Below are 27,478 nucleotides of genomic sequence, written 5' to 3'. Positions count from 1 at the left end.
AAAGCACTTTAAAATGACACCGCAGGTCTGCTACTGCAGCCTGGGTAAGGTGGTGCATGCACCCCTTACTAAGGTATAGGTTCACTATACCTCACCTATCACTGCACATAGTAACCTATCAGTCACCCCTATGGCAGGCCTTATCAATCCTGATGGCAGGGAGCTTGGTTATATGTGAGAAGGTGCTCAGGCATGAGCTGAGCCCCTCTGCAGCCTTCAGAATCTCTTCTCCGTGTATGTCAGTGGTGCAGCCTGACTATATACTCTTAAGTACATTATAACTACAACGGTTAATGCTAACTTTTGACTGGCTGCACGGAAACATGTTGTGTTTGGTGTCAACCACCTTGGAATCATACCCCACATCTATTCCTGATGTGACAATATGATCCCACCCTTCTAAAGGGAGAGACATGGCAGTACTGGTATACCCGGTAGAAACGTAACAGAGCCCTGGCATCACAAAATGAATGCTGCAGCCACAGACATGAGTCTGGCCTCCTGCTGCTGACCGAAACTCCGGCAGGGGAGGCCTGGACAATAGGTTTCCTGTAACAGGGAGGTGTAACCACCACCCAGACAGGCTTATGTGTATTGGGGCTGGGTGGGAGCACTCTCAGAGTGCTTTGAAGTCCTGCACTGGGGGCACATTTGGTGTCCCTGTGCATAGTGCAGCTCAAACTGGTTCAGGGGCTTCCAGGCCCTGCTCTGGTGCGAAACTGGACAAAGGAAATGGGTGTAGACACCCCTTCTTTCCAAACCCTCCCATAGGTGGGTCCTTAGAGCTAGTCCAACCCCTTCCTTAGGTATAAGTAAGGAACCCCTGGCAACAGGACTTTAGATATCCCTGGACAAAACTCTGAAGCTGAATCCTGGAACTTTGACACTGTACTAAAGACTAGAGGACTGAAGAAATCTCCCTTGGGGTCAAGGAGTGACTCCCCTGCCTGGCAGGCACCAGCGAAGCATTTTGCCGATCTACATTTCCGGAGCTCCCGCCAGATTCCGAAGTATTTGCAGCCCAGGAAGAGGATTTCCAGACATCTCAGAGGCTGACCCGAGTCCCCAGCAGAGCTGAGACCCGCAGCCCTCGTGAGTAGCGTGTAACCGGAACACCTGGTCACAGTGCACTTTTGCAAGTGCATTGACTTCTCGACATCTCTTGAAGTCGTGCTTGAGGTTACTTGTAGCCCCCACCTCAATCAGAGATTCCTCTGAAGATTGTCAGCCTAGTCATCCTGAGTGAACCGTGGGACGCCATTTTTTGTTTCCTCTCGAGGTCCCTTTACGATCCCTGGTCCGTCGACTGGTGGGTCCCTGTGAAGGCAACTTTGATTTTCCTTGGGCTTTCCTGGTTGCTCCAGATGTGCCCTGACTCCCTATCAAGTGGTGAGTCCCTCAGACCTTGCTGGTCTGTATCGAAGCATATTTCTCCTTTCTGCGTGGGTTGCTGTTGCCAAGGCTTGTTGTGTCCAATCCGGGCTCCAATGCTGCAGCACTCGACATCCTTTGTGGGACAGCTGGAATCGCACTCCTGGTCATCCTTCATGCCTCCTGGTCCTCATGGCTGAAGAGTCGAGCTTCACCTTCTTCACCTGAAATCACCCGACTTCGGTGGGCATTCGCCTATCGGGCTCCTGGTCACTTGCAAGTGACCCAGACTCTGTCCCCTCTGCTTTCAGGTTCTTCTCGACTTCGATCCAGGCTTGGATCTCTTCGAACACTTCGCATCTTCCCGGCAGCAGCACTTCTTCGCCATTTCCCATTGAAAACGACGATGCGACCCGACACCATTTGACACCTATGCACCCGGGTTCCCTGGGTGAGCTAACACGAGTACTCCGGTGCTCCCGTGGGTGTTGACCCTAGAACTTCCTAAGTCCCATAGGGTTTGGTCCTGACTCATTTCTAAATGTCCCTAATCTTTAAAAATCTAACCACGACTTTCCCACACTTCACACGGCCCCGTGGGTTCCCTGAGTCACTACCTTGGGTGGTTCTGTTGCAGGGATTCTGCTCATGCACAGAACTATGCGCAGGAAACCAGGACCTCAGTGAATTGCGGTGTACCAAAAACTCACCTCAGTACCCAGAACCCCAATCCGACTAGCATCATTGTCCCATTCGTCCTCCGTATCCTCTCGGAGCTCCCAATGTATAGACAACCCAGAACATGCGATTTAGAGTACTCTCAGGAATGGTGGGAATCAGAAATACCTGTTCTTTATTATTCTCATATCAGTCCACAACAAGAGTAATCAGAGACACGGTAAAGTTTAAAAATGTTTATTTTATAAACTACGTGTCCTAAGATGCAGTACTTTGGCTAACATAAGCAGACACATGATTAAAATTAAAACCATCAGCATTGTTACAATACCATAGAAAAAGAAGGGAGAAATCATATTACAAATGATAGTGGAACACAACCACCCTCCCTTCATTAGTGAGCTATTATAATTATACTAATAGAAGGTCTCTAGGTTTGAATGGGGAACCCCATACCGTAAAGATCAGCTTAGGTGAATCACATCACAGCATCAGCTTTGCTCTGCGCCTGGAAAAGTTCTTCTCCAGAATGTGTGTCTAATGCATGCAAACTGCAATATTAAAGGCTCTCGACTTTCAGATATTTGCAGCTGTGTGCGTGTTATGGCTAGAGCGTGGGCCGATCAACCTGAACTCAAAAACACACATTGTTTGGTGCCTCAGACTGTTTCTGCACACAATGTTCAGACCAAGGTCGCAGTGCACGTCTAGGGATGTGAACAATAGACAGTTCTCATGTGAAGAAAAGGCAAGCAAGCAGTTTTCAAATAATAACATGTACCTGCAGTGTCGTGTGCAAAAGCAGCAAAAGTGGCAAGATGGCGTTTCAAACATCTAAGGCGCTTATGCTAACATAACAATGTATCTATCTAAAACGCTGCCTTCACTACAGTCCCTTGGGGTCCCAGCAATTCTACAGGCTCTAGGCCTTGTGTCTAGTTAAGTCGTGGTTCTTATACCACTATTTTAGTATATGGTTTGGCTCGGCCCTAGGGCCTGACGTGTATTTGTGCTATTTTACTGCTATTTGAAGTGTAACTTATGTGCTTTGACCTCTAGCCTCATAAAGAGACTGGGAGGGTGTGCTTAGAAATAAATACATATATTTTATATATATACCTGGTGTGGTTGTCTTTCATTTAGCCATTCAAGAGATTATAGACTGGTAAAACAAGATGATTTACATTCCTTCAAGACTTAGCCTGATAGCTGCTCTCCATAGCTACAACTAGGATAGCTTTCAATAAAGGTTGTCTTTAACCTATTCACCATAAGGGGTTGTTTGGACTGGTACAGGGTGCCCACTATAACTAGTGGACAGCATATACCAGGCCAACTTCTCACACTGGGCATGCGATTTTACCGTTTCCACACTGTGTGGGTCCTATTTTTACTGCTGTAATACCACATGGAACTCGCTATTCATTGCTGTTATCACATAACCACGAATAATCAGACGGAGCAAATGAATGCAGGCAAGCATGCATTGGTTTAATTCTCTCTGACGTGTAATCTGGCCTTATCTGTTGGCCTGGTTCCACTTTCGGTTATTAACCTGCTGCGGTTTCAGTGTTTTTGAGATAAGGTAAATGTTTTTTGTATAAAAATACAAAACATTTTTTATGATCAACATTAGCACGTATAAGAAACCAACATACCTTCATGGAACTTGATTTGACTTTCTTCCGGGGATATGAAGTGTTTCGTAGTCATTTTTACAACTTTAGGCAAGTCATACACTGTGATTGTAGACCGTGGGTATGCCAAAATAAATTCTCTTGCTACAGCTCCTGTGCAGCCTTTTGAAGGAAAATAAAATATAGGAGAAATGTTAGCATTTGTCTTTATATGATTAATTAAACAATGCTCTGTTTCAGTTGGGAAGAAATATAGACGTTCTTAATTTCCCCAAAAACCTTCAAAAAATATCAACAAGGTAGTGATTCCAAGTTTGGGCATTGTTCTTTAAACTCTCCAGACAGAGCAATAATGGATATGAATGCTTATCATTCTTGCTCTCTGCAGCAGGAAACAAATTACAAGCATGCTGCAAAACAACAACCAATGAAGAATTGTTGTTAGTGTATTGCATTTCTAAAACACATATTTTGCCATAAAATGGACTCTGGGCATTGAGGAAAGCAATTACACCAAGATTCTCAACAGTAAATCAATGAGAAAGACGATTGGACTAGGAAAGGTCAAGCCCTCAAGGACAATGACAGCATGTTAGTGAAGATGAAGGTGATACTCAAGTATCTGTTCAAATGTTGTGTGTTTTAGGATGTCTGCAAATGTCTTATGATATAAGAGAAGTATTTCACTGACCCACTGTCTAGTTATCCTTTTCAAAAGTGGATATGAGAAGTGGAGTGTTCAGTATGTTGTCACTCACAGAAACAATGAAAATTCCCCCCCCCCCAAATAAACACAGTAAGTAAGATCAGAACAAAATTGCATATTGGGACAACTCTGCCAAAATATGGTGCTGCTTATTTAACTAGAGCTGAAACATTCTGTATGTATCTAACTATGTGGCTCTTGTACAGCCAATCAAAATACTTTATTTCGATCACACAGATCAACAAAGTAAAAATAATAAAAGCAGTTTACAAAAAAACAAGACAGATAAAATACAATCCAGCTTATCTGATTCACATTTACCACCCTTCAATAAAAGCTTCTGTCTGACTCCAGTGAGCCCTCTTGGATCTCACTCAAATAGACTTTTGAGCTGCTTCTCCCATTTTCTTCTTCCCGTGTAGTGTTACCGCTGTGTCCAACCTGATTTTTTTGGTCTCCGGCCACTTTAGCAGTTCTAGAGACCTTAGCCGGAGTAAGAGATTTCCCCAATGCATCTCGCACCATATGGTGCTTTATCAGGCCCAGGTTTGTGATCCCCTTTCGATACAAGAGTGTGATCTCCTCAAGGCTATCTTTGCCCATAAAAACTGTCAGAAAAACAGGGTAAAACGTCAAAACAGAGCGGAACATTCCATGGGCTGTACATATTTGCTATTCACAAGACAATTGCCTGCTTTCTTCCCTGAAATAATTGCTCATGTAATGGCTATCGCATTTTATTGGCACTTGGAGTGCCTTATCCAACAGCCCTACAAAAGTTTCTCTCATCAAAAACATGGGGCTAGTGTGTGCTAGTGCTGAAAATTATAAACGCAACCTGGTAACTCCTGGTATCAAAATTCTTACAAAGTGGAACAATTTGCTTTGCCCCCACCACATTCAGGACATTATTCATCCCCACCCTCCCTCCCTGCAGACCTGTTGGAAGTAAAAGATTTGAATGGGGGGATACCATATCTGAACTGCATTAGTGACCTCAATACTCACAAAGTTTTAAAATCGAAGAAAGACAGTGTAAGACTGCCTGTGCTTTTGGTCACTATATCGATGGCTGCAGCCTCCCAATACAGGTTTTTGATCTTTCCTCTGGATAGCTGGCACAGTTGCTCCAGGAAAAACAATAGACATCTAGGCTCAGCCTCTACAAAAGACTTTTAATAGAAATTGGGTGTGTAAGTGGCTATATGGGTAAGTGAGTGGCTGTTTCAGTGGGTGTTTGATTAAGTTAGTTGGTGTATGAGTGGCTGTATTGGAGAGTGTGTGTCTGTGCAAATGGGTGTAAGGATGAGTGAGCGGATGCGTGAGTGCTTGTATGAATATTTGAATTGGTATGTAAGTGTGGGCCTGTGAGTGAGTGTGTGGCTGTGTTGAGAGGCTGGGTGAGTGAGTGTGTGAGTGACTGTATAGGCAAATAAGTGGGCGGGTGAGTAGCTGTATGAGTGATATATGAATATATGTAGGTGGATCACTGCCAAAATATCGACGGACCGAATATCGAGGTACCAAAATATCGATGCAAAAATATCGAAGTCAAGAATACCAACATCCTATCTACATCATGGTAAGTACAAAATATCGAGAAAAAAAATATCGATGTCAAAAATATCAGTGTAAAAAATATAGTTTATTTTTTAATGTTAAAAATAATACATAGAATTTAAAGAAACATAGTTCAAAATATTAAAACATGTTTAAAAAAAAATAACTGATACATATAGGTGCAGATTCCGATCCTGTAAAACCCGTGTACAAACGGTCGTACGGAGCGTTTTCTCCGTACGACTCGTACCCGGGAATTCCACCGTAGAAACCAGCAAGTATGATTCGTACAGAAATACTATTTCCATACGAATCGTAAAAAACACCGTACGGCTAAAAAATACATACAATTCCGATCCTGGACAGCACGTACGCGACGTCCGCGCGGAGTCAGGCAGCGTTTTATGGACTAGCAAGTACGAATCGTACCCACAGCACTCCGCACGGCTATATTTTTATGGGAGCCAAAAAGTGCCGGAAAAGCTAAGTACGCCGTGATGCACGAGGAAAAGGGGGCCCGGTACGTGCCGTACATGCCATCACCCCCCGTATGTACGCGCCGTACCCCCAGCCCCCCGTATGTACGCGCCATACCCCCAGCCCCCCGTATGTATGCGCCGTACCCCCAGCCCCCCGTATGTACACGCCTTACCCCCAGCCCCCCGTATGTACGCGCCGTACCCCCAGCCCCCGTATGTACACGCTGTACCCCCAGCCCCCCGTATGTACGCGCCGTACCCCCAGCCCCGTATGTACACGCCGTACCCCCAGTGCGTTCATACGGGGGGGCTGGGGGTACGGTGTGTACATACAGGGGGGGCTGGGGGTACGGCGCATACATACGGGGGGGCTGGGGGTACAGCGCATACATATAGGGCTGGGGGTACGGCGCGTACAAACGGGGGGGTACGGTGCGGACGTACGTGGGAGGGGCGTATGACTCGTACCCCGGGCACAAGTGTACCTGGGGTAGGGGTCGTACAAAGTTCGCTCCGTACGGGACGTTTTCCTTATGCTTGTGTATTCGGGACGCCAGTACGGATCGGACTTGTGCGCTCGGACTTCAGTTTTACGACTCGTACGTAAAACTGTCCGGGGACGTCTCGTAGACATTTCCTGAGGTCATTCGTATGTATTTTTCACATACGAATCGTACTTCGCCGTTTGTACGGGACTTGTACGATTCGTACGTAAAAAAATACGGATACGAGTCGGACGGTAAATTTTTTTAACGGATCGGAATCGGCACCATAATGTTAAAATAAATTAAACATATACATATAAAAATAATATTTATACTTACTCCACAGACTGCAACAGTAGGGAAAGTGTTGGATAGCATAGAGGAAAAAATTACTATTCCCACTCCAGAGAGTGCAACAGTAGGGAAAGTGTTGGATACAGTAGTGGTAAAAATTACTATTCTCACTCCAGTGAGTGAGTGAGTGAGTGCAATAGTAGGGAAAGTGTTGGATAGCATAGAGGTTAAAATTACTATTCCCACTCTAGCGAGTGCAACAGTAGGGAAAGTGTTGGATAGCGTAGGGTTAAAAATTACTATTCCCACTCCAGTGAGTGCAACAGTAGGAAAAGTGTTGGATAGCGTAGGGGTAATATTGAATATTCCCACTCCAGTGAGTGCAACAGTAGGGAAATTGTTGGATAGCGTAGAGGTAAAAATTACTATTCCCAGTCCAGAGTGTGCAACAGTAGGGAAAGTGTTGGATAGCGTTGGGGTTACAATTGCTATTCCAACTCCAGAAAGTCCAACAGTAGGGAAAGTGTTGGATAGAGTAGGGGTAAAAATTACTATTCCAAGTCCAGAGAGTGCAACAGTAGGAAAATTCTTTGATAGCGTGGGGTAAAAATTACTATTCCCACTCCAATGATTGCAACAGTAGGGAAAGTGATGGATAGCGTAGGGGTAAAAAATACTATTCCCATTCCAGTGAGTGCAACAGTAGGGAAAGTGTTGGATAGCGTAAGGGTAAAAATTACTATTCCCACTCCAAAGAGTGCAACAGTAGGGAAAGTGTTGGATACCGTAGGGGTAATAATTACTATTCCCACTCCAGAAAGTGCAACAGTAGGGAAAGTGTTGGATAGCGTAGGGGTAAAAATTACTATTCCCACTCCAGAGAGTGCAACAGTAGGGAAAGTTTTGGATAGCGTAGGGGTAAAAAAATACTATTCTAACTCCAGTGAATGCAACAATACGGAAAGTGTTGGATAGCGTAGGGGTAAAAATTACTATTCCCACTCCAAAGAGTGCAACAGTAGGGAAAGCGTTGGATAGCATAGGGGTTAAAAATAACATACTTATAAATTGAATAATTTTATTAATTAAATAATGATTTATTAATAAATTGAAAATTAATTAATTACAAATACCAATGAATTAAAATGAATAATTACTTTAATGACATAAAATTACTTCCCACCCTATTCTCCAATAAACACACAACCCACTCCACATAAAATTTCACACAATTAATATAATTATCAATTCATCAATTACTATAAATTATTTACCAATTAGTAATTAATGAACAATACAATAATTATCAATACCAATAAATAATAATTAATTGCCAAATAATAATATATTAGCAATACATTATTTATTTATCAATACCAATAAATAATAATTAATTCAAATTAATTACAAATTAATAATTAATTAACAATACATTAATTTGATCGGAAAACATGGCGGCCGCAGGTTAGGCGGTTCGTGCGTCAGTAGTTCTGACCTTCCTGAGCCTCCATCGGGACGCTGCAGTTACCGGCACCTCCTGTGCGGAACTGAGGTCTCTTTGGCTTCGGAGGTTTCTTCGGTTTTTGCCTCGGCGTGGGGAGTGGCGGCGCCGATACCTGACTGGCGCTGATGTGTGAGAGCTCCAGCCTCCTACTTCCCAGTCTTCGGTTTCTGTTTGGTTTTTGCCTCGGCGTGGGGAGCGGCGGCGCTGACATCTGACTAGCGCATGAAATCATGAAAATCCCAGTAACTTTTCTTTCAGTGGCTGTTTAATCTGTATGTGACGTGGCCAAGTCAGAAAAAGGAGGTAACTATAATGTCCATAGCACTACTGTCTCTTACGAGCCACATAGTTGGTACTGAGGTAAGAGTACAATCTAAAATACCATGACTATAGCACACTTGGTTGTAACTTACTTAGGTGGGTGCAAACTCCTGCTTGTGCTCAAAACGGGATTACAAGCTAGGTGCGAATTTTGGTCACAACGCTGGTGATTACTCCTATGATTTGTCACAGATAAAACCTGCCACCATTCCAGTCAACAACTAGCACTGTCTGGGCATATTCAAAAAGGAATTAACCTGAATAAGTAGCATGTTATTCCCCATTCAGAATCGGATACAATCTGCAATCTCACTTATCTGAGACAGGAGGCTGGAACCGGCATTTTGTAGTTGTGCTGTGATCAAGCACTATATACAGTACAACAATCACGGAAATGTGCTTCTCCCACCTATTCTGAACAATAAAGTTGCAGGGGAATCATGCGCCTTCGGTGCGGAATGGAGGTTTTTTTGGCTTCGGAGGTTTCTCCGTGTTAATCTGTGATTGTTTTCGCCCTTGCCTCATACTGCCCAGTCCTTGGTCTCTGCTTGGTTTTTGCCTCAGCGTGGGGAGCGGCGGCGCCGACATCTGACTGGCGCTGATGAGTGAGAGCTCCAGCATGAAGCTCTCCCCTGTCTCTACCTTGCGGTGGAAGCAGGCAGCCGTGGAGCTCAGGCGTGGACGCAGGGCGGTGGCTCGCGGGCTCCTGAGGGGGAGTTGCCGGGGTCACCAAGGTGAAGAGCACCCCAGGGAGCACCCCAGGGAGCCGGAAGAAGACACAGTGGGCATAGCAGTAAAAGCTGGAGAGTCGGATGGTGATGCCGGCGTCCCTTATCTCTCCACGGATTACAAAGGAGTGAGCAGTAAGGAGGAGGGACGGGTGGAGGGAACAGGGACACCAAGGGCCAAGAAACCCATTGGTGGTGCATCCTCAGTGAGGGGGGGCAAAACTAGAAGCAGGGAGAAAGGCCCCACGTATAGCGCTTCAGGGGGTAAGCAAGGCGTTAGTCTCAAGACCCCTCAAAAAGTTAATTCAGCGGCTCCAAAGGCATTAGAAGTACCTGTAGAAAAAAGAGGTAAAGTGACTATATCCCCCAAGAACAACGCCCCCTCCCAGTTAGTCGGGAGGGAAGGCAAAAGGGAGATACGTAAAAATACGATCCATATAACCCCCTCGCTGCTGCGGCCTCAAATCTTGGACAGTCAACTTGGCTCAGAGGTAATTAGCGATATCGCGGGAAACTTGGAGGGACCTAGGAGCGATAAAAATATGTCTGATTCCTTTCATAGTGAAGTCATACTTGGCTTGGCCGAGCCTCCTGTGGCTAGGCCCGTAATGGACGTTTTAGCAAAGGGTGCGAGATCCTCACTGGACCCCGGGAGACATGGTCCCCTCGCTGATCACAATGTGGAAGTTGTGGAGACTACTTATGCCACCAACGGTGACTCCACTGGGGAGGGGGGTTAACATGGTGGTGCTCTGGAAACGCTCTTGAATACTATGAGGGAGGATATAAGGTGCGGATTTGCGGAATCAAAAAACAACCAAAATGAGATCAGGGCTGTTTGCGAGACTCTCGAGAAGAAGGTCGATGGTCTTTCTGAAAGAACAGAGCATTTGGAAAACTCAGTAGGGCGTTTGGAATCCAGTCTGGAGTCAGCAGAGTCCAAGATTCAATCTCTGTTAAGGGAAAGTGATGTTATGAAGGAGAGAGTGGAGTCTTTGGAAAACTACTCCAGAAGGAATAATCTCCGCCTATTAAAAGTACCAGAGGGGAAGGAAGGAAGTGACATCAAGGCATTTGTGGTGGCCCAAATAAAAAACTCATTCAATCTTGACGAGACGGCAGAGTGTCTTGAGAGGGACATTCAGAGGATCCATAGAGACCCTTTCTGCCTTAACCCCGGGAGAGTGAAACCAAGAAAGATTCTGGTGAATTTTCTCACCTATTCCCTCAAGGAGAAAATTCTTAATCTAGCACTAAAAGCGAAGTCAGTGACTGCTACTGGCTTCTCTTTTGAGATCCGGTCAGATTTGTCTAAAACCACCTTAGATAAGCAGTGGGAGCTAGGCCAAAAAATGGACAAGTTTAGAGCAGTAGGGGCAACTGTTCAGATGAGATTTCCTGCCTTCCTGAGGGTGATGTATAACAACAAAATGTATAATATCCGATCTCCTCAGGAGGCAGACGACCTAATAGCCTCCATCAGCCAGCACTCCTGAGAAGGGAGACTGATCGGGTCTCTGACTGGGGAATTCCCTTTTTTTTTTTTGCCTTGCCCTCCTCCTTTTTTCTTCCTCTTATAGGCTCCAGGGCCCCAGGTTCAGTTTTTGGGGCAAAATTCTCAAAATGGCCCAGTTTGACAGTGCCTGTGGGTTTTGCTCTGGGGACTACAATAACTTGACTATGAGATATTCAAGAATAAAGGAGTACGTGACCCTATTTTTAATTTTAAATAAGGGGTCGGGGAGAGATAAGGGGGAAAGGGTTATAGCTTAGCGAGAAGGAGGGAATAAGGCGAGAATGGGGGAGAAAAGATAAAAGGACATGTATAAAAAATATACTTCACAAAAGTTAGGAAATAGGGAGAGAGAGGGGGGAAAAGAAGGGAAAAAAGAGGGATGATAAAAAGATAATGAAAGGGAAGAAAGAAGGAGAAAGAAGGGATAAGGAGAGGGAGAAGGAGAGAAGGTGAAAGAAGGTAAAAGAAAAGAAGGAAGGAAAAGGAAAAAAAATGATAATAGGGGGTGATAAACACGATAAGTTAATTTGGGTAATAATGGGTGATGTGCCCCCCCTCCCTGAGGTGGAGGTAAGCTGGTTCCTCTTCTTATTGGGCAATGTGGGGGTTCAGGGACGGTCTTTCTCTGACGCAAACTGGCAACACAACACGCCAGTATCAACAAGGGAGGGTTTACCGGGGGGGTGAGGGGGGGGGGGGGGGGAAGAGTTAAAAAGTCCTCATAGGTTTGCCTCAGTTTTCCCTGTAGTTTATAATTTAGCTTTCGAAGAGGGTCAGGTTAGGAGATGTCTTATGGACCGTTTTAGAGAGATTGGTTCTATAGGCGGAGGGAGAGGAAGGACAGGAAAGTTTAGTGCACCATGACTGGGTTGCAGTTTTTATCCTGGAATGTCAATGGCCTGCGTGTGAGGGCTAGAAGACATAGAATCCTACAATATCTGAAAGATTCCCCCGCGCAGGTCATTGTAATCCAGGAGACACATTTACTGAAATATGAGGTCAGGGATATGCTAAAGAATTTGAAGTGGGTGGACAAATTTCTATGCACGGATCATAATGCCAACATACAAGGGATCCTCATAATATTTAAAAAGCAGATCAGTGCCCAAATTTTGGAACAGAAGGAAGATCTTAGTGGTAGATGGTTATTGGTAAAAGTGCAATTAGAAGGGCTAGTGTACACCCTAGTGGGTTATTATGGCCCGAATCAAGATGACCCGTCATTTTTGTATTAAATTCAGAACCACCTGATTTCTTGCCAAGACCCCATTGTTTGGGTGGGAGATTTTAATATAGTCTTAAATACCAAGCTGGACAAATCGTTTAACTCAAGAGCAATAACACTTTCTAAATCCAGACAAACTCTTACAGGTATATTGTCGAATCTGGGGTTGGCGGATGAATGGAGGCAGAGAGTGGGTAACATACCAGGGGTCTCCTTTCACAACTACAAGTATAAACCGAAGTCTAGAATTGACTACGCCTTTTTCAGTCATAAGCTAAAAGAGGATTTGAAGGAGATAACATATATCCCCTCTCACCTCTCCGACCATTCGGCTATCTTTTTTACCCTGTCAAACCATCAGCAGATCAGGCAAACCTCTTGGTCCTTTGATCGGACGATCCTGCTTGAAGACGATGAAATCTGCTTCCTTGTTGCTGAAGTAAGCACATTTCTGGACCTTAACATAAACTCAGACTCAATAGCCATCGTATGGGAAGCGCTGAAAGCTTTCCTAAGAGGCTGCATATCAAACAGAGCCTCGTATAGACGTAAGGCCTACAGAACTGCAGTTACCAATATAGAGCAGGAACTAAGGCAGACAGAGCTGAAATGTGGTCCACTCTCGACAGAGGACCAGGAGAAGCGGGCTGCGCTGAACGCAAAGCTTGAAAATCTACTTCAGGAAAGGGTGGCCAAGAGATGGGAGGCAAGTAAGCTGTCACATTTTGAGTACGGAGAGGCGGCGGGTAAAATCTTGACTTGGAAAATAAAAGTTGACCAGGCCAAGAAGTACATTGAGGAAATAAAATTGGTAGGGGAAGCCAAGGCCAGATCTACCACTATAGAAATAGGGATTACCTTTCAGGAGTTCTTCCAAAAGATCTACAAGGAGGACATCGTGGATGACCAAACGGCTAAGGAGGCAAGGGAGGTATGGTTAGATGAGGCCCACCTCCCCGTATTATCGTCAGATCAGCGCGACCAATTGGAGACCAAAATAACAGAGGTTGAAGTTAGCAACGCCATCAAGCAATTGAAGCGAGTGAAAGCCGCAGGCCCGGATGGCCTTCCAGGGGAGGTATATAGTGCATTGGGTTCAGTTATAGTTCCATCTTTGACTGCCCTTTTTAATGCTATATTCTTAGAAGGTATGGCCCCGCCAGATTCGTGGAATGAGGCAACTATCGTGCTGATCCCTAAACCTGGCAAGGACCCGGCTGATTGCGGGTCCTATAGACCAATCTCACTCCTAAATGATGACTATAAGATCTTTGCGGCCATTCTTGCGGGAAGGTTAGAGAGTGAGATCGGTTCGATAATCCATCATGACCAGAAGGGATCTATAAGAGGGCGACAGCTAGCAGATCTCACCCATGACTTGGTTGGAGCTATATTGCCGCTTCATTCTGTCTCCCATTGGCCACCCTTACCCTGGATGCTACCAAAGCTTTTGACAGGGTCAATTGGCCCTACCTGGCCGCGGTTCTGAGAAGGTTTAATATAGGAGAAAACTTCCGTCGAGCTATCTCGCTTCTTTATAAGGATCCAAGAGCTAGACTTCTGGTTAACGGGGTCCTTACTGAACATTTTAAAATCACGAGGGGTACCAGGCAGGGTTGCCCGCTTTCTCCCTTCCTGTTCAATATGTATATCGAACCCTTTGCCCAAATCCTGAGAGACGATAACAACTTCCCCTCTTTTGAGTTTGGAGGATGGGCTAAGCGGATAGGTCTTTACGCGGATGATATAATTGTTTATACAAATGACCCTGTGCAGGCTTTCCCCGGTATCATCAGCAGAGCTAAGGAATTCGGGCAGATTTCTGGATATGAAATCAACGAAGGAAAAACTGTGGTGATGACTTGGAACATCCAAAACCCGAACTTGGTTGTCGCTACATCTATGCGTTATCTGGGTATTAAGATCACTCAGGAGATTGGTAAAATTGCATATACTAATTTGGACCAGGTCTTCCGAGAATGTCGGGCACTACTAAAAGCTTGGGCCTTTCTTCCATTGACAATACTTGGGAGAGTTAGTTTAGTAAAAATGTCCATCCTCCCCAAGTATACGTTTATCTTTAACACCATCCCTATAGCTTTTAACCATAAGCAAATTCAAAAATGTCAGCAAGACATAAATTCATTTATTTGGAATTATAAAGCTACCAGACTGGCCTGGAAAAAATTGAGAAGGAGGAGGGAGAAAGGGGGGCTCACACTCCCTGACCTACAATATTACGCCTGGGCGTTTCAGTTATCATACTCCAGGATGCTGTTGAAATCTCCATCAAGTGCACCAATAGGTAAAATGTTTAAGGCTATGTTGAATGGGGCAGACTTGCCCCCTGATGGCTTTCTTTTTAAATTCGGAGACCGGAAGTTCTTCAAGAAGGTGAGGTTAAAGACCCTACTATCATTGGCCAAAGCATGGAAATTGATTAGAGAAAGGGTGGGGTTGCCATATTTTTCTAGGCTCGCCCCAATCTGGGACTCCCCGGGGCTCCCTTCATGTTTAAGGGATAGTCTAGCAACACCTATAAGGGAGGCAGGGATAGTAAGTTGGGGACAGCTGCTAGTGGAGGGGGCGCTGGTGGGGTGGGAGGAGTTATATGAGAAGGTTGGCCCAACACTATCTAGATTTAAATACATGCAGCTGGCTTGCTGGTCCCGGGAAATGACTAGGAAAAGGATACACTTGGGGAGGAGTAGCCCCCTGGAGGAGCAGTTGGTAGAGAGACATGAGGGGGGGAAAGAGGTAGCCTTTTGGTACTGGGCCATTCAGGAGGAGGTGGATGGGGACTTCACTCTACCCGATGAACAGTGGGGAGGGCTCACGGGTATGCAGTGCGAGGACATATGGATAAGATCTTTCACTCTCCTGTATAAAGTGGTTAAGCCTGCTTGGTTGAGGCGGCACCACCTGTTTACCCTCCATCGAGCTTATCTATCCCCTCAAAAGTTAACAAAATTTCAGTCGGGAAAATCATGCAACAAGTGCAAGCTCCCTGCAGCCTCCGATGTTCACATGTTTATGGAATGTCCACTTATTACCACCTTTTGGGAGGAAGTAAAGAGCACTTTGGATGCCATCCTTAAGAAACCCATCTCCCTTACTTTGCAGTTAATTATATTTGGGGTGGATGACAATATCATGGGGCAGGCAAAGAGCTTTTTGTTTTATGCAATTCTGCTGGCTAGACGGCAGATTTGTAAATATTGGGTTGATCAGAAGGCACCATCACATGCAGGCTGGCTAGAGTCCTTATATGATACATCTAAAGTGGATATGGCCAGATCATGTTGCCAACGTAATCTCTCTTTTTGGAACTTGCTGGTCCAGTGGAAATAAAATGCTCAGTCAAGCTCCGGGTTTTTTTTTTCCCCCGGGTCCGATGATTATGCCATCATACTCCAGGTGCCTTGGTGGTTCCTTCTGAAAGGCTTATTAAGTCCAGATGGAGTAGTGAGGGGTTGGTGTGCCCTCTCATCTTTCTCCCTCCTTCCACAATAATATCCCGGAGAACGTCTCTCGCCAGTCTGTACTTCCTTGATGTCCGGGTCTGGGATAGAACGGTACCTAGTTCCAGACGACATCAAAGGTGATTGCCGCTTCTTTTTGGGGATTGTGGGACAGGCAAATGAGGACAAAAAAAAAAAAAAAAACAATTAAGAATACCAAAAAATAAAAATTAATAATTACTTAAGTACTATTACATTACTTCCCACCCTATTCCCCTATAAACCCACAACTCGCTCCAATAAAAAATTAATACAATTAATATAATTATCAATTAATCAATTAATACAAATGAATTACCAAATAATAATAAATCAATTATCAATACCAATAAATAAAAACTAATATTTACTTAATTACAATTAAATTACTTTCCACCTTATTCTCCGATAAACCCACAACCCGCTACAGAACTAAAACGCAAAATGTAATTTAAAAAAATTAATAATTCCTAAAAATTATTATTTAATTTTCTATAATTAAATTACTTCCCACCCTATTCCCCTATAAACCCACAACCCGCTACAGAACTAAAACGCAAATTTGACTTTAAAAAAAATTACTAACTTTTAAAAATGTTATACATATATTTAAATAAAAGTACAATACTTAACAAAAAATATAGAACACATACATCTAAAATACATACTAAAATACATAACGCTAATATAAACATCGATATTGTTAACATCAATATTTTTGCTATCAATATTACTAACTTCGATGTTAACAAAAACGATATTCTTACCTTCAGGTCTGTTATATCTTGATATGGTTGCTTAGCAACATGCTCCGCATTCCTGCCCAGGCAACCAGATTGTTCAGAGTTCTGGAGAATGCCAGGCAGAGGAGAGCTGGCAGTTGCTGACTGAGGACATGTCTATGGGTTCTTCCTGTATGCTTGAATAAAGACACTACTTCAACCATATTGTCTGCGCCTCTTAAAGTGGTGACGAGGATGGGATGTACCTTCTCAGAGGGCAGACTGAGAGAGCAAAAGGAATGAAATGACAACCCCTGGACTGATGACTACACAACTGGCACCTAGGAGCACTTATTATAGTACTGTGGCACTGCATTGATGAGGAGCGTGCTGTTAGGCTGAAACACCAAGGACCAGTATTACAAGCATCTCAAAAGAAGAACTTGTCGTTGTTCAACCGTTGAAGGGCAGCGGAATCGTGTAAGCAACACTTGTCCTAGTGTGTAACGGGTAAGAGGTGTCATTGCTGTGGGTGCCTGAACCATATTGGATAAGTGTGGTGTAAGCCTACATTATAGAAGTGCCGACGTTGTAGGAGCAGCATTGGAGTGTGTGGAAGCAACACTGTAAAGAACAAGTTACCTAAGTGAACACACCGTGTGGAAGCGACAGAATTATAAGCACACAAACATTGGCTGGGATTCAGTGAAGCCGGCGCTAGATGATGTTGAGTGCTAAAAAGGGCAGAGGAAGTGACTGTGCGAACTATATATGTGTACATGAATCCCCGTCTGCACATTTAAATTAAGCAGAGTACACGGTGGATTTTGACATTCGTGAGGTCAGAGGTACGCCCTGGCAGAAGGAGAAAGTGCTTTGATTGAGGGAAGTGGAGTCAGTGTGAAGTTCCAATTGTAGCTGTTGAGACTGAGCTGCAATACTCCTGTTGAATAGCAATTTGTTATTCTTTAAAGTTCAACTTACTGACTGCCGCTTGTGCTGACTGCTGCATGCGTCTGCATTGTTCTATCTGCGTGGTGCGCGTCGTTGTGGCCATTCTTTGCTGAGTTCCTTCGCCGCCATTCTTACACGGAGACGCGTCACTGGTGCACCACATTGTGGAAGTAGTGCATCGTGATGCACTTGAGACACACGATGTTCTGGCTTCTTCCAGCAGTAACGTGTGGTTAGCATGGCAACCCTGCGATAACGCTACAACGCGATCGCAAGGGTGAAGTCAATCCAAGGGCAAAGAACTATTAAACTGTAACGCGGTTGCAAAGGTATTTCCATTTAAAGGCGAAAGAACTAATTAAAGAAACTTTGCACTGGAGTACAAATGAGTGGAACGATGGGGAACTGTGCACAGAAGAGTAAATGTGTGGATTCTCACAATCTGCATTTCCTGAATAGACAACTGTAACCATTTTAATTTGTTTGCTTCATTTAATTTGTTTTCTTTCTCAAGTATTGGCTGTTTAGATTCATCTAATTCAAGTAGATAAACATCAGTTTTACTGTTATCTGTTGCCATAACGTGTTATCTTCTTTCAATAGTCTTCACCTTCAGTCAGGATAAGTGGATATTAAGCTCTATTAATTGATTCATTCACTGATATAATTCAAATACCCGCTAAGTAAATCTGCAACATGGATATGTCATCTATTACAGCTCCACCTAAATTTCCACAAAATCCTGGAGAACCCACTTTACCGTGGGAAGTCTGGATTGAGGTGTTTGAGACATATCTTGAGGCTATTGGTCGAGAGGATTTTATAGCTTCTCGGAAGGTAGCATTGCTCAAACATAATTTAGGAATAGAGGGTAGAAAAGTATTGAAGACAGTACCCATTGGTACCGGTAAGAAACAGATAATTATCAAAGAGAGTACTAGTGAAAATGAGAATAAGGAAGAGAGTGAAGAAGGGAGTAAAAAAGAGCATGTTGATGTAAGTGTACAATACGATGAAGTCATGTATGGTGATGAGTATGTTGAGGTAGTTTAAGCACTTGAAGAAAACTATGGAAAAAAAGTCAGTATTGTAGTAGAAAGACATAAGTTCTTCTCGCGATCCCAATTACCTGGGGAATCTGTTGAGCAATACATTTCTATTTTGAGAACCTTTGCTTCTACGTGCAAATTCAGAGATCTTCATGAGGAGATTATAAAGGACCAGTTCATAAATAGAACTAATTATTCTAAAATTCAGGAAAGACTGCTTGAAATGAAAGACCCTTCCTTACAGAAAACAATTCAAGTGGCAAGACGACTTGAGAATACGTCTAAGTATGTCAAAGAACTGAGCATAGACCAGACCAGCACCACTAAAGTATGTGCCTGAGAGAAAACTCTTCCCAAAAAGAAAGAAAGTAATCCCAAAACCACCATCCCCAAAAACAATAGAGCATGTTATAGGTGTGGTAGTACTAGGCACACTGCTGATTCTGACAAATGTTTTGCAGTTAAGGAATAATGTTACAAGTGTAAAAAGATAGGCCACTTAGCACGCATGTGCAAAGCTGGAGCATTACCCATCCCTAAATGGAAACGCCCTGTTAATACCATTAGAGAGAATTCTGAAGATGATAACACTGACAATGAAGGGAATGTTGAAGTCATGGTTATTTGTGACAATGTTATCAATGATGTATCAGAGTGCTACAACCCTCCCAAATGTGATTTAGGTATAAATGGAACCAAAATAACTCTTTGGGCAGACTCGTGCTCCCCCTACACTATAATAGATCAAAATGCATGGCAAAAAGTAGGGGGTCAGAAATTGAATATGCCGGATGTGGAACCTGTGGGATACTGTGGTATGAAACTTCCACTATTATGTTTTTTAAATGCACGTTGTCTCACAAGGGTAAGGTAGCGACGAGCACAGTATATGTGGTGGAAAAAGGGAGAGCATTGTTGGGCTGGTGTGAACAAAAAATGTTGGGCATTACATTGGACCCCAATCATCCCCAACAATTCTTGGTCGCTGAAGATATTGAGAAAAGCAAATGGAGCACAAAATTCCCAAAACTGTTTGAAGAAAAATTGGGATGTTTAGAAAAATTTGAACACCGCATTGTGTTAAAACCAAAAAACATTTCCATGTGTGCATAAAGCTAGAAAAGTTCTGTTAGAAGTTGGCCTGGCATATGCAGGTCACTAGTTAAAGTGGTCACCATGCACCAGTCCAATTCGACTCTTATGGTAGATAGGTTTAAGACAACCTTTTAAAGAAAGCTATCCTAGTGGTAGCTGTGGAGGGCAGCCTTCAGGCTAAGTCTCTAAGGAAAGTAAAGCAGCTTGTTTTACCTTATAATCTCTAGAATTACTAAATGAAAGGACACCACATAGGTATATATATAAAATATATATGTATTTATTACTAGACACACTCTACTAATCTCTTTATGAGATTAGAAGTCAGGAACATATGCACAAATCAATGTTTCACAACAAATTAATCACTTATATGGCTGGGGCCCTAGGGGCGTACCAGACCATATACTAAAAAAGAGGTATAAGAAGAACGACTTGAGGAAGGGAGAAGGCCTAAGATCTTCAGAAGGGCTGGGGCCTCACTAATTCACCAAAGGCAGGTAAGTAAAGGACCCACGGGAGACGCATGCAGTGTGAGAACACAGCCGCAGATCCCAATAGACTTCAATGGAGCAAGTCGCGGTTGGAATTTTAAAGTTTTAGGATACTTCGGGAGAGTCTACAAGCAAGTCACTTACAGGGTAAGTAGTTCTAGAGCCAACACACACAGGAGCACCGGAGTACTTGAGTTACCTCACCCAGGGAAGCCGGGTGCATAGGTGTCTTTTGGTGTCGGGTCACAGCGTCGTTTTCAATGGGAGCCAAAGAAAACTTGCTGCTTGTGAAGACAGAAGAAGTGTCCGGTGGAATCCAAGGCTGTATTCGGAAGTAGGAGGACCTGAAAGCAGAGGAGACAGTGTTCAAAGTCACTTGCCAGTGACCCGGGCCCAGGAAGATGGATGCCCACAGTTGTCGGGTGATTTCAGGTGATCATGGGTGTCTTGACTCTTCAGCCACGAGGTCTAGGAGGTGTCGACGACAACCAGGAGCTGGATTCGGTGTGTCCCCCAAATCTGCATCCTACTGAGGTGTCGGCAACCAGATTGGAGCCACCATGCCTTTGCAACAGCAAGTCTCGTGGAAAGTGAAGAAAGTCAGCGGTGCAGAGCAGCAAGATCTGAGGGACTCACCCAGCAAAGGTAAGTCAGGGCAGCACTGGAGCAACTAGAGGAACTCTTTGGTTCTGTGGAAAAGTCTTCAGGGGACCCACAAGCCAACCGGCAAGGGATTGCGAAGACACCTCAGGAGGATTCGCTTCGCAGGAGCCCGCGGTCACTTGGGACGAGGTAGGCCTCTGATCTTCAATGAAAATCCTGCTGGAGGCTTGGAACACACGTGGTCTAATGCACGAGTTTGTAGGACATCGTAAAGGGGTTGCACTCGATAATAGTGCATGGTACCCGGGTATTGCTGTTCCTCATCACTTGGGGGGTCCACTTGCCTCTGCTCTGCTGGGGACTCACGATGGCCATCGAGAAGTCAGGAAATCCACTTCCAGGGCTACAGGGACTTCGGACTCCGGCAGGAGTGGTAACGTTTGCGACAGTTGATTCAAAGTTTTGGTGCCGAAAGGTAGTGGAACGTCGAAGGTCCAGGATTCTTCTTCAGAGCATCATCTAGGAATATCTAGTTTGCAATGGAAAGGGTTCCCTAACTTATACCAGAAGAAAGGGAGGGACTCGCTCTATGACCACTCCTCTGGGAGGGTGAGGGGAGTTGGTGGTTACACCCACTTCCCTTTGTCCAGTTTAACGCCAGAGCAGGGGCTGGAAGCCCCTGAACCGGTTTGAGCTGGCATATGCACAGAGGACCCTACTGCTCCCCCTATGCAGGACTTCAAAGCACTCTAGGAATGCACCCACCCAGCCCCAATACACTAAATCCTGTCTGGATGGTGGTTACACCTCCCTGTGACAGGATGCCTATTGTTGGGCCTCCCCCACTGCGAGTTTTGGTCAGCAGCAGGAGGGCAGCCCAGTGTCTGTGCTGGTGGCATCCATTTTGTGATGCCAGGGCTCTTCAGGATTCTACCTTGTTTCCACAGTGGGTACATGTCTACCCCTCTAGAAGGGTGGGATCATACTCCCACACCAGTTACTGGTGTGGGGGTATGATTCCAAAGCGTTTGACCCCAAACACGACATGTTTTGATGCAGCCATCCCAAAGTTAGAATTTACCGCTAGGTTATAATGCACTTAAGAGTATATGGTTTAACCGCATCCACAAACAGCTACAGAGAATAGACTGAGAGCTGCAGAGGGGCCCTGCTCAGGCAGAGGCACCCCCTCACATGGAAACCAAGCACCCTGCCCTCATGATTGATAGGGCCTGCCTTAGGGGTGACTGATAGGTGTATGTGTGTGTAAGGTGAGATATAGGGAACCTATACCTCAGTGAGGAGTGATAACACTACCTCACTCAGGCTGCAGTAGCAGGCCTGTGGTGTCAGATTTAGTCTGCTTCCCAGGGGTGGCATATTACATGCTTCAGCCGCCTGATATGCCTGTGAAGTACAAATGCCCTTGGTACCTAAGGTACCACATACTAGGGGCTCAAAAGGTACCACAGTATCCAATCACTAGTGCATCTAATATGCACTCCAAGTTGTTTAGAGAGAACAGAGAGGCTGGGGCCCTGATTAGCAGGGACCCAGCCAGACTATAGCCAGAAACCAGTGTTAACATCAGAAAAAAAGTGGGGGCAGCATAAGTGCAGATCCTATTCTCCTACACAACCCCCCCCCAAATGCAGGGACACTAAACTAACCTTGACCAGTTGAGTCGTCGTGTTCTAAGTCGAAATACCTTGAGAGTCCATCTGCATTGGCATGTTGGGTCCCAGGTCTATGTTCCACTGTATAGTCCATCCCCTGTAGGGAAATGGACCACCTTAAAAGTTTTGGGTTTTCACCTTTCATCTGTTTGAGCCATAGGAGGGGCTTGTGGTCAGTCTGAACTATGAAATGAGTGCCAAACAAGTATGGCCTCAGCTTCTTCAGGTCCCACACCACAGCAAAGGTCTCCCTCTCTATAGCTGACCAACGTTTCTCTCTAGGGGTCAGCCTTCTGCTTATAAAAGCTACTGGCTGGTCTTGACCTTCATCATTCAGTTGAGACAGTACAGCTCCCACACCCAGCTCAGAAGCATCTGTTTGGACAATGAACTTTTTGGTATGGTCTGGACTCTGTAAGATGGGGGCAGTGCACATGGCCTGCTTTAGGTCTTCAAATGCCTTTTGCCAGCTAGCTATCCACTGAAGCTTTTTGGGCATTTTCTTTGAGGTAAGATCATTTAAGGGGGTCACTATAGATCCATATCCCTTAACAAACCTCCTATAATACCCAGTCAGGCCTAAAAAGGCTCTCACCTGTGTCTGGGTGGTTGGAGCAACCCATTCCATGATGGTTTGGATTTTGTTCTGTAAAGGTTGAACCTGGCCTCCACCTACAAGGTGGCCTAGGTACACAACCTGACTCCGCCCTATCTGGCACTTAGTGGCCTTGATAGTGAGGCCTGCTTTTTGCAGAGCCTCCAAAACATTTCTGAGGTGGACCAGGTGATCCTGCCAGGTGGAACTAAATACAGCAATATCATCTAGATAAGCTGAGCAATAAGTTTCCATACCTGTCAGAACTTTATTCACCAACCTCTGAAAAGTGGCAGGTGCATTTTTCAAACCAAAGGGCATCACCACAAAAAGGTAATGCCCACCTGGGTTGAGAATGGAGTTTTTGCCTTGGCATCCTCAGCTAACCTGATCTGCCAGTAGCCAGCTGTTAGGTCAAATGTACTTAGATACTTCGCTGAGGCCAAAGTATCAATCAGTTCATATGCCCTGGGAATTGGATAGGCATCAGTCCTGGTGACTGCATTGAGGCCTCTGTAGTCTACACAAAACCTCATTTCTTTCATACCACCCTGGGTATGAGCTTTGGGCACTAGGACTACTGGATTAGCCCAAGGGCTATCTGAAGGCTCAATCACACCTAGCTCCAACATTTTCTGGACTTCAGTCCTGATACAGTCCCTGATATGGTCAGGTTGCCTGTAGATTTTACTCTTGACAGGCGGACTGTCTCCAGTGTTCACCTCATGGGTGCACCAGGAAGTCTGACTAGGGGTCAGGCTAAACATATGTCTAAACTGTTGCAAAACTTGTCTGCATTCAGTTTGCTGATGGTCAGTGAGGCTGCTTGCCAAAGCAACACCATCTACTGACCCATCATCAGGGTTCTGTGAGAGCAGGTCAGGGAGAGGGTCACTCTCCTCCTCCTGTTCCTCATCAGTTGCCATGAGCAAGCCCATGTCAGCCCTGTCAACATATGGTTTCAATCTGTTGACATGGAGCACCCTATGGGGGCTTCTGGGAGTTCCAAGATTCACCAGGTAGGTGACTTCTCCCTTTTGTTCAACAATTGTATGGGGGCCACTCCACTTGTCTTGGAGAGCTGCTGGGGCCACAGGCTCCAACACCCACACTTTCTGTCCTGGCTGGTATACAGTCAGCACAGCCTTTTGGTCATGCCAAGTTTTTTGTAGTTCTTGGCTGGCTTCCAGGTTTTTGTTTGCCTTCTTCATGTATTCGGCCATCCTGGAGCAGAGACCAAGTACATAGTTCATCACATCCTGTTTGGGAGGTTTGAGAGGTAACTCCCAGCCCTCCTTCACCAAACATAATGGACCTCTTACAGGATGCCCAAACAGAAGTTCAAATGGGCTGTAGCCAACCCCCTTCTGTGGAACCTCTCTGTATGCAAACAGAAGGCAGGTAAGTAAAAGGTCCCATTTATGCCTAAGCTTTTCTGGGAGGCCTTTAATCATTCCCTTTAGGGTTTTGTTGAAGCTTTCAACTAACCCATTGCATTGAGGGTGATAGGGAGTAGTGAATTTATAAGTTACACCACACTCCTTCTACATTGTTTTTAGATACCCTGACATGAAGTTGGTACCTCTGTCAGATATAACCTCCTTTGGGAAACCCACTCTGGAGAAAACTCCAATGAGGGCTCTTGCCACCACAGGGGCTGTGGTGGTCCTCAGGGGAATTGCTTCTGGGTACCTGGTGGCATGATCCACTACCACCAGGATACACCTGTGCCCAGATGCTGTTGGAGGGTCAAGGGGACCAACAATGTAAATCCCTACCCCTTCAAAGGGTAACCCCACCACAGGTAGTGGTATCAGGGGGGCCTTTGTTGTGCCACCTGACTTGCCACTGGCTTGGCAAGTGACACAGGAGCGACAAAACTCCTTTGTGTCCTCTGACATATGTGGCCAATGAAAATGTGGAACAAGCCTACCCCAGGTCTCGTTTTGGCCCAAGTGTCCTGCTTAAGGGATGTCATGTGCTAGGTTCAAGATGAACCCTCTAAACTAAACTTCTGAGGTATTACCAACCTCCTGGTGGCTCTAGGGATAGGATCGCTAGCCTCAGAATATAGGAGGGCCCCATCCCAATAAGCGTCATGGGACCCACTAGCACTCCCAGCAGCCTCAGCAGCAGCCTGCTGTCTGAGGGGTTCAAGAGAGGAGCAGTACTGTTGCTCTTTACTCAGATCTTCCCTGGAAGGTCCCCCTGCCCCCCAAGAACTCAACCTGATCAGACTCAAGTCCCTCTTGGGCAGTTCCTTCTTCAGGATCTGCTTCTCCTCCCTCAGAAGGGGAATATGTGATCTGAGACAGAGGGGAAGGCACTGCCTTAACCCTACTGCTCCTCCTCTTGGGTAGCATCTGGTCCATAGTTTCAGGATCCAGAGCTTGTTCAGCTTTATGCATTTTGGCCTGTGACCTGGTCACAGAAAATACCTCTGCAGTTATGCCCAACATCTCAGCATGAGTCCATAACTCTACTTCAGACCAGGCTGAAGTCTCTAGATCATTGCCCAATAGACATTCGACAGAGAGGTATGCACAGACTACTACTTTCTTGAGGCCAGTTACCGCTCCGCAGGAGAAATTCACAACTGCCAGACTATGGTTGGTCCTGACATTACTTGCATTGGTAACCTGGTACATTTCACCCAGGATGATCTGCCCAGGGTCCACAAGATCCTCTGTCACCATGGTGACACTAGCACCTGTGTCCCTGAATGCCAACGCCTGTTTGCCATTTATTACAGACTGCTGTTTGTATTTGCCCAGATTACTGGGGCTCACTAGGAATGACATATCAATGTCTCCATCACAAATCAGCAATGCCTGAGTGGGTACTCTGACTAGGCCAGAGTCCACTTCAGAACCCAGGGTCAACCCTACTACACCCTTATTCTGATTACCACCTCCACCAGTTACTGAACTAGGGGGAACAGTTGCCTTAGGGGCAGGAGTGGTGGTGGTTTGGTCTTTGGACTTGGTACAATCAGAAGTCCAGTGTCCTTTCTGTTTACAGAATTTGCACCAGGGCTTCTTTTGGCCTTTCCCTTTGTTGGACTGTGAATCCCCACCAGATGCAGATTTTTGGGGCCCTTGTGAAGACTTCTGGTCTTTTGACTTATCCCCAGCTTTCTCAGAGCCCTTAGAATCCTGCTTCTTAGTGTCATCCCCTTGGTTCTAGGTTGTTTGCCTCACCCTGGTCCTGGCCCATCCGTCTGTCTTCTTTCCCAATTCTTGGGGAGAGGTCAGATCAGAGTCCACCAGGTACTGATGGAACAACTAGTTTTGGCAATTATTAAGGATCTGTTCTCTCATCATAAGATTATACAATCCCTTAAAATCAGTAACTCTACTACCAACCAGCCAACCCTCCAGAGCCTTGGTTGCACAATCTACAAAGTCAGTCTAGTCCTGAGTCTGTGCTTTTTGGGTGTCTCTGAACTTCAACCTGTACTGTTCAGTGGTTAAGCCAAACCCATCTATCAGTGCACTCTTCAGGACTTCATAATCATCAGCACCCTCTTCTCTAACAGTGACAAGCTTGTCTCTACCTTTAGCAGAAAAGGAGAGCCACAAGATTGCTACCCACTGTTTCTGGGGGACCTGTTGTACTCTACAGGCCCGCTCCATAGCAGTTATCAATTTGTGGATATCATCCCCAGGGGGACACAACCTTTGACAGGTTCCTATTGTCTGGAAGGTAATCTCTGACTCTAGGGACACTGTTGCTACCACCAGGGGGTCCTAACCCCTCTTTTCTAGATACTCTCTGGAGCTCAAATGTTTCTTTGTCTAATGCCAACTGCTTGGCCCTGAGGGCAACTCATGCTTCCTCATACTGTAGCAGTTTGCACATTCTTTCAGAGGAGGTCTCTCTTCTATTGAAGTATGAGTTCCTCTGCTGGACAGATTCCCTGCCAGAGTGATAGGAGTGGTCAGATTCCCTTGAAGGGGACCTAGGCCTCTCTCCCACTCTGTCAGCTCTCTTAGGGAGAATTCCTCTGTCCTTTTCAGATCCCTGTGGATCTGGCCCTTCAACCACAGAGTCCAGGTCATCTTGATTTTCATCCTCTGACCTAGAGACTATAGCTGACCCACCCCCTGATTCAGACCCCTTAACTCCTAGAGCTAACTTAAGACCATCTGCTGTCAGCAGATCTATCAGGTGTAGTGTGGAGGGACTCTGTCCTATCCTCAGGTGCCTTGCAGCACACATGGCTTTCAAGTCAAAGAAAGTCATGTCTTTATATTGAGGTTGGGTGGACCCACTGGCTCCAGCCC

The 27,478-nt window shown here is 45.3% G+C and overlaps 1 protein-coding gene across 2 annotated transcripts in view; it reads right to left on the bottom strand.

The window, feature by feature from the left end:
- LOC146802565 (acetylserotonin O-methyltransferase-like) overlaps window positions 1-27,478 on the bottom strand; it is a 689,077-nt gene that overhangs the window by 218,252 nt on the left and 443,347 nt on the right. For both annotated transcript variants that reach the window (XM_085622124.1, XM_085622125.1), the window contains exon 6: window positions 3,708-3,848. In XM_085622124.1, coding sequence (XP_085478250.1) covers window positions 3,708-3,848 — 141 coding nt within the window. The remainder of the gene's footprint in view (window positions 1-3,707; window positions 3,849-27,478) is intronic.

The sequence above is a fragment of the Triturus cristatus genome, chromosome 8 (genome assembly GCF_964204655.1).
Source record: "Triturus cristatus chromosome 8, aTriCri1.1, whole genome shotgun sequence".
Taxonomy (NCBI): domain Eukaryota; kingdom Metazoa; phylum Chordata; class Amphibia; order Caudata; family Salamandridae; genus Triturus; species Triturus cristatus.
This window is presented reverse-complemented; position numbering and strand designations above follow the sequence as displayed.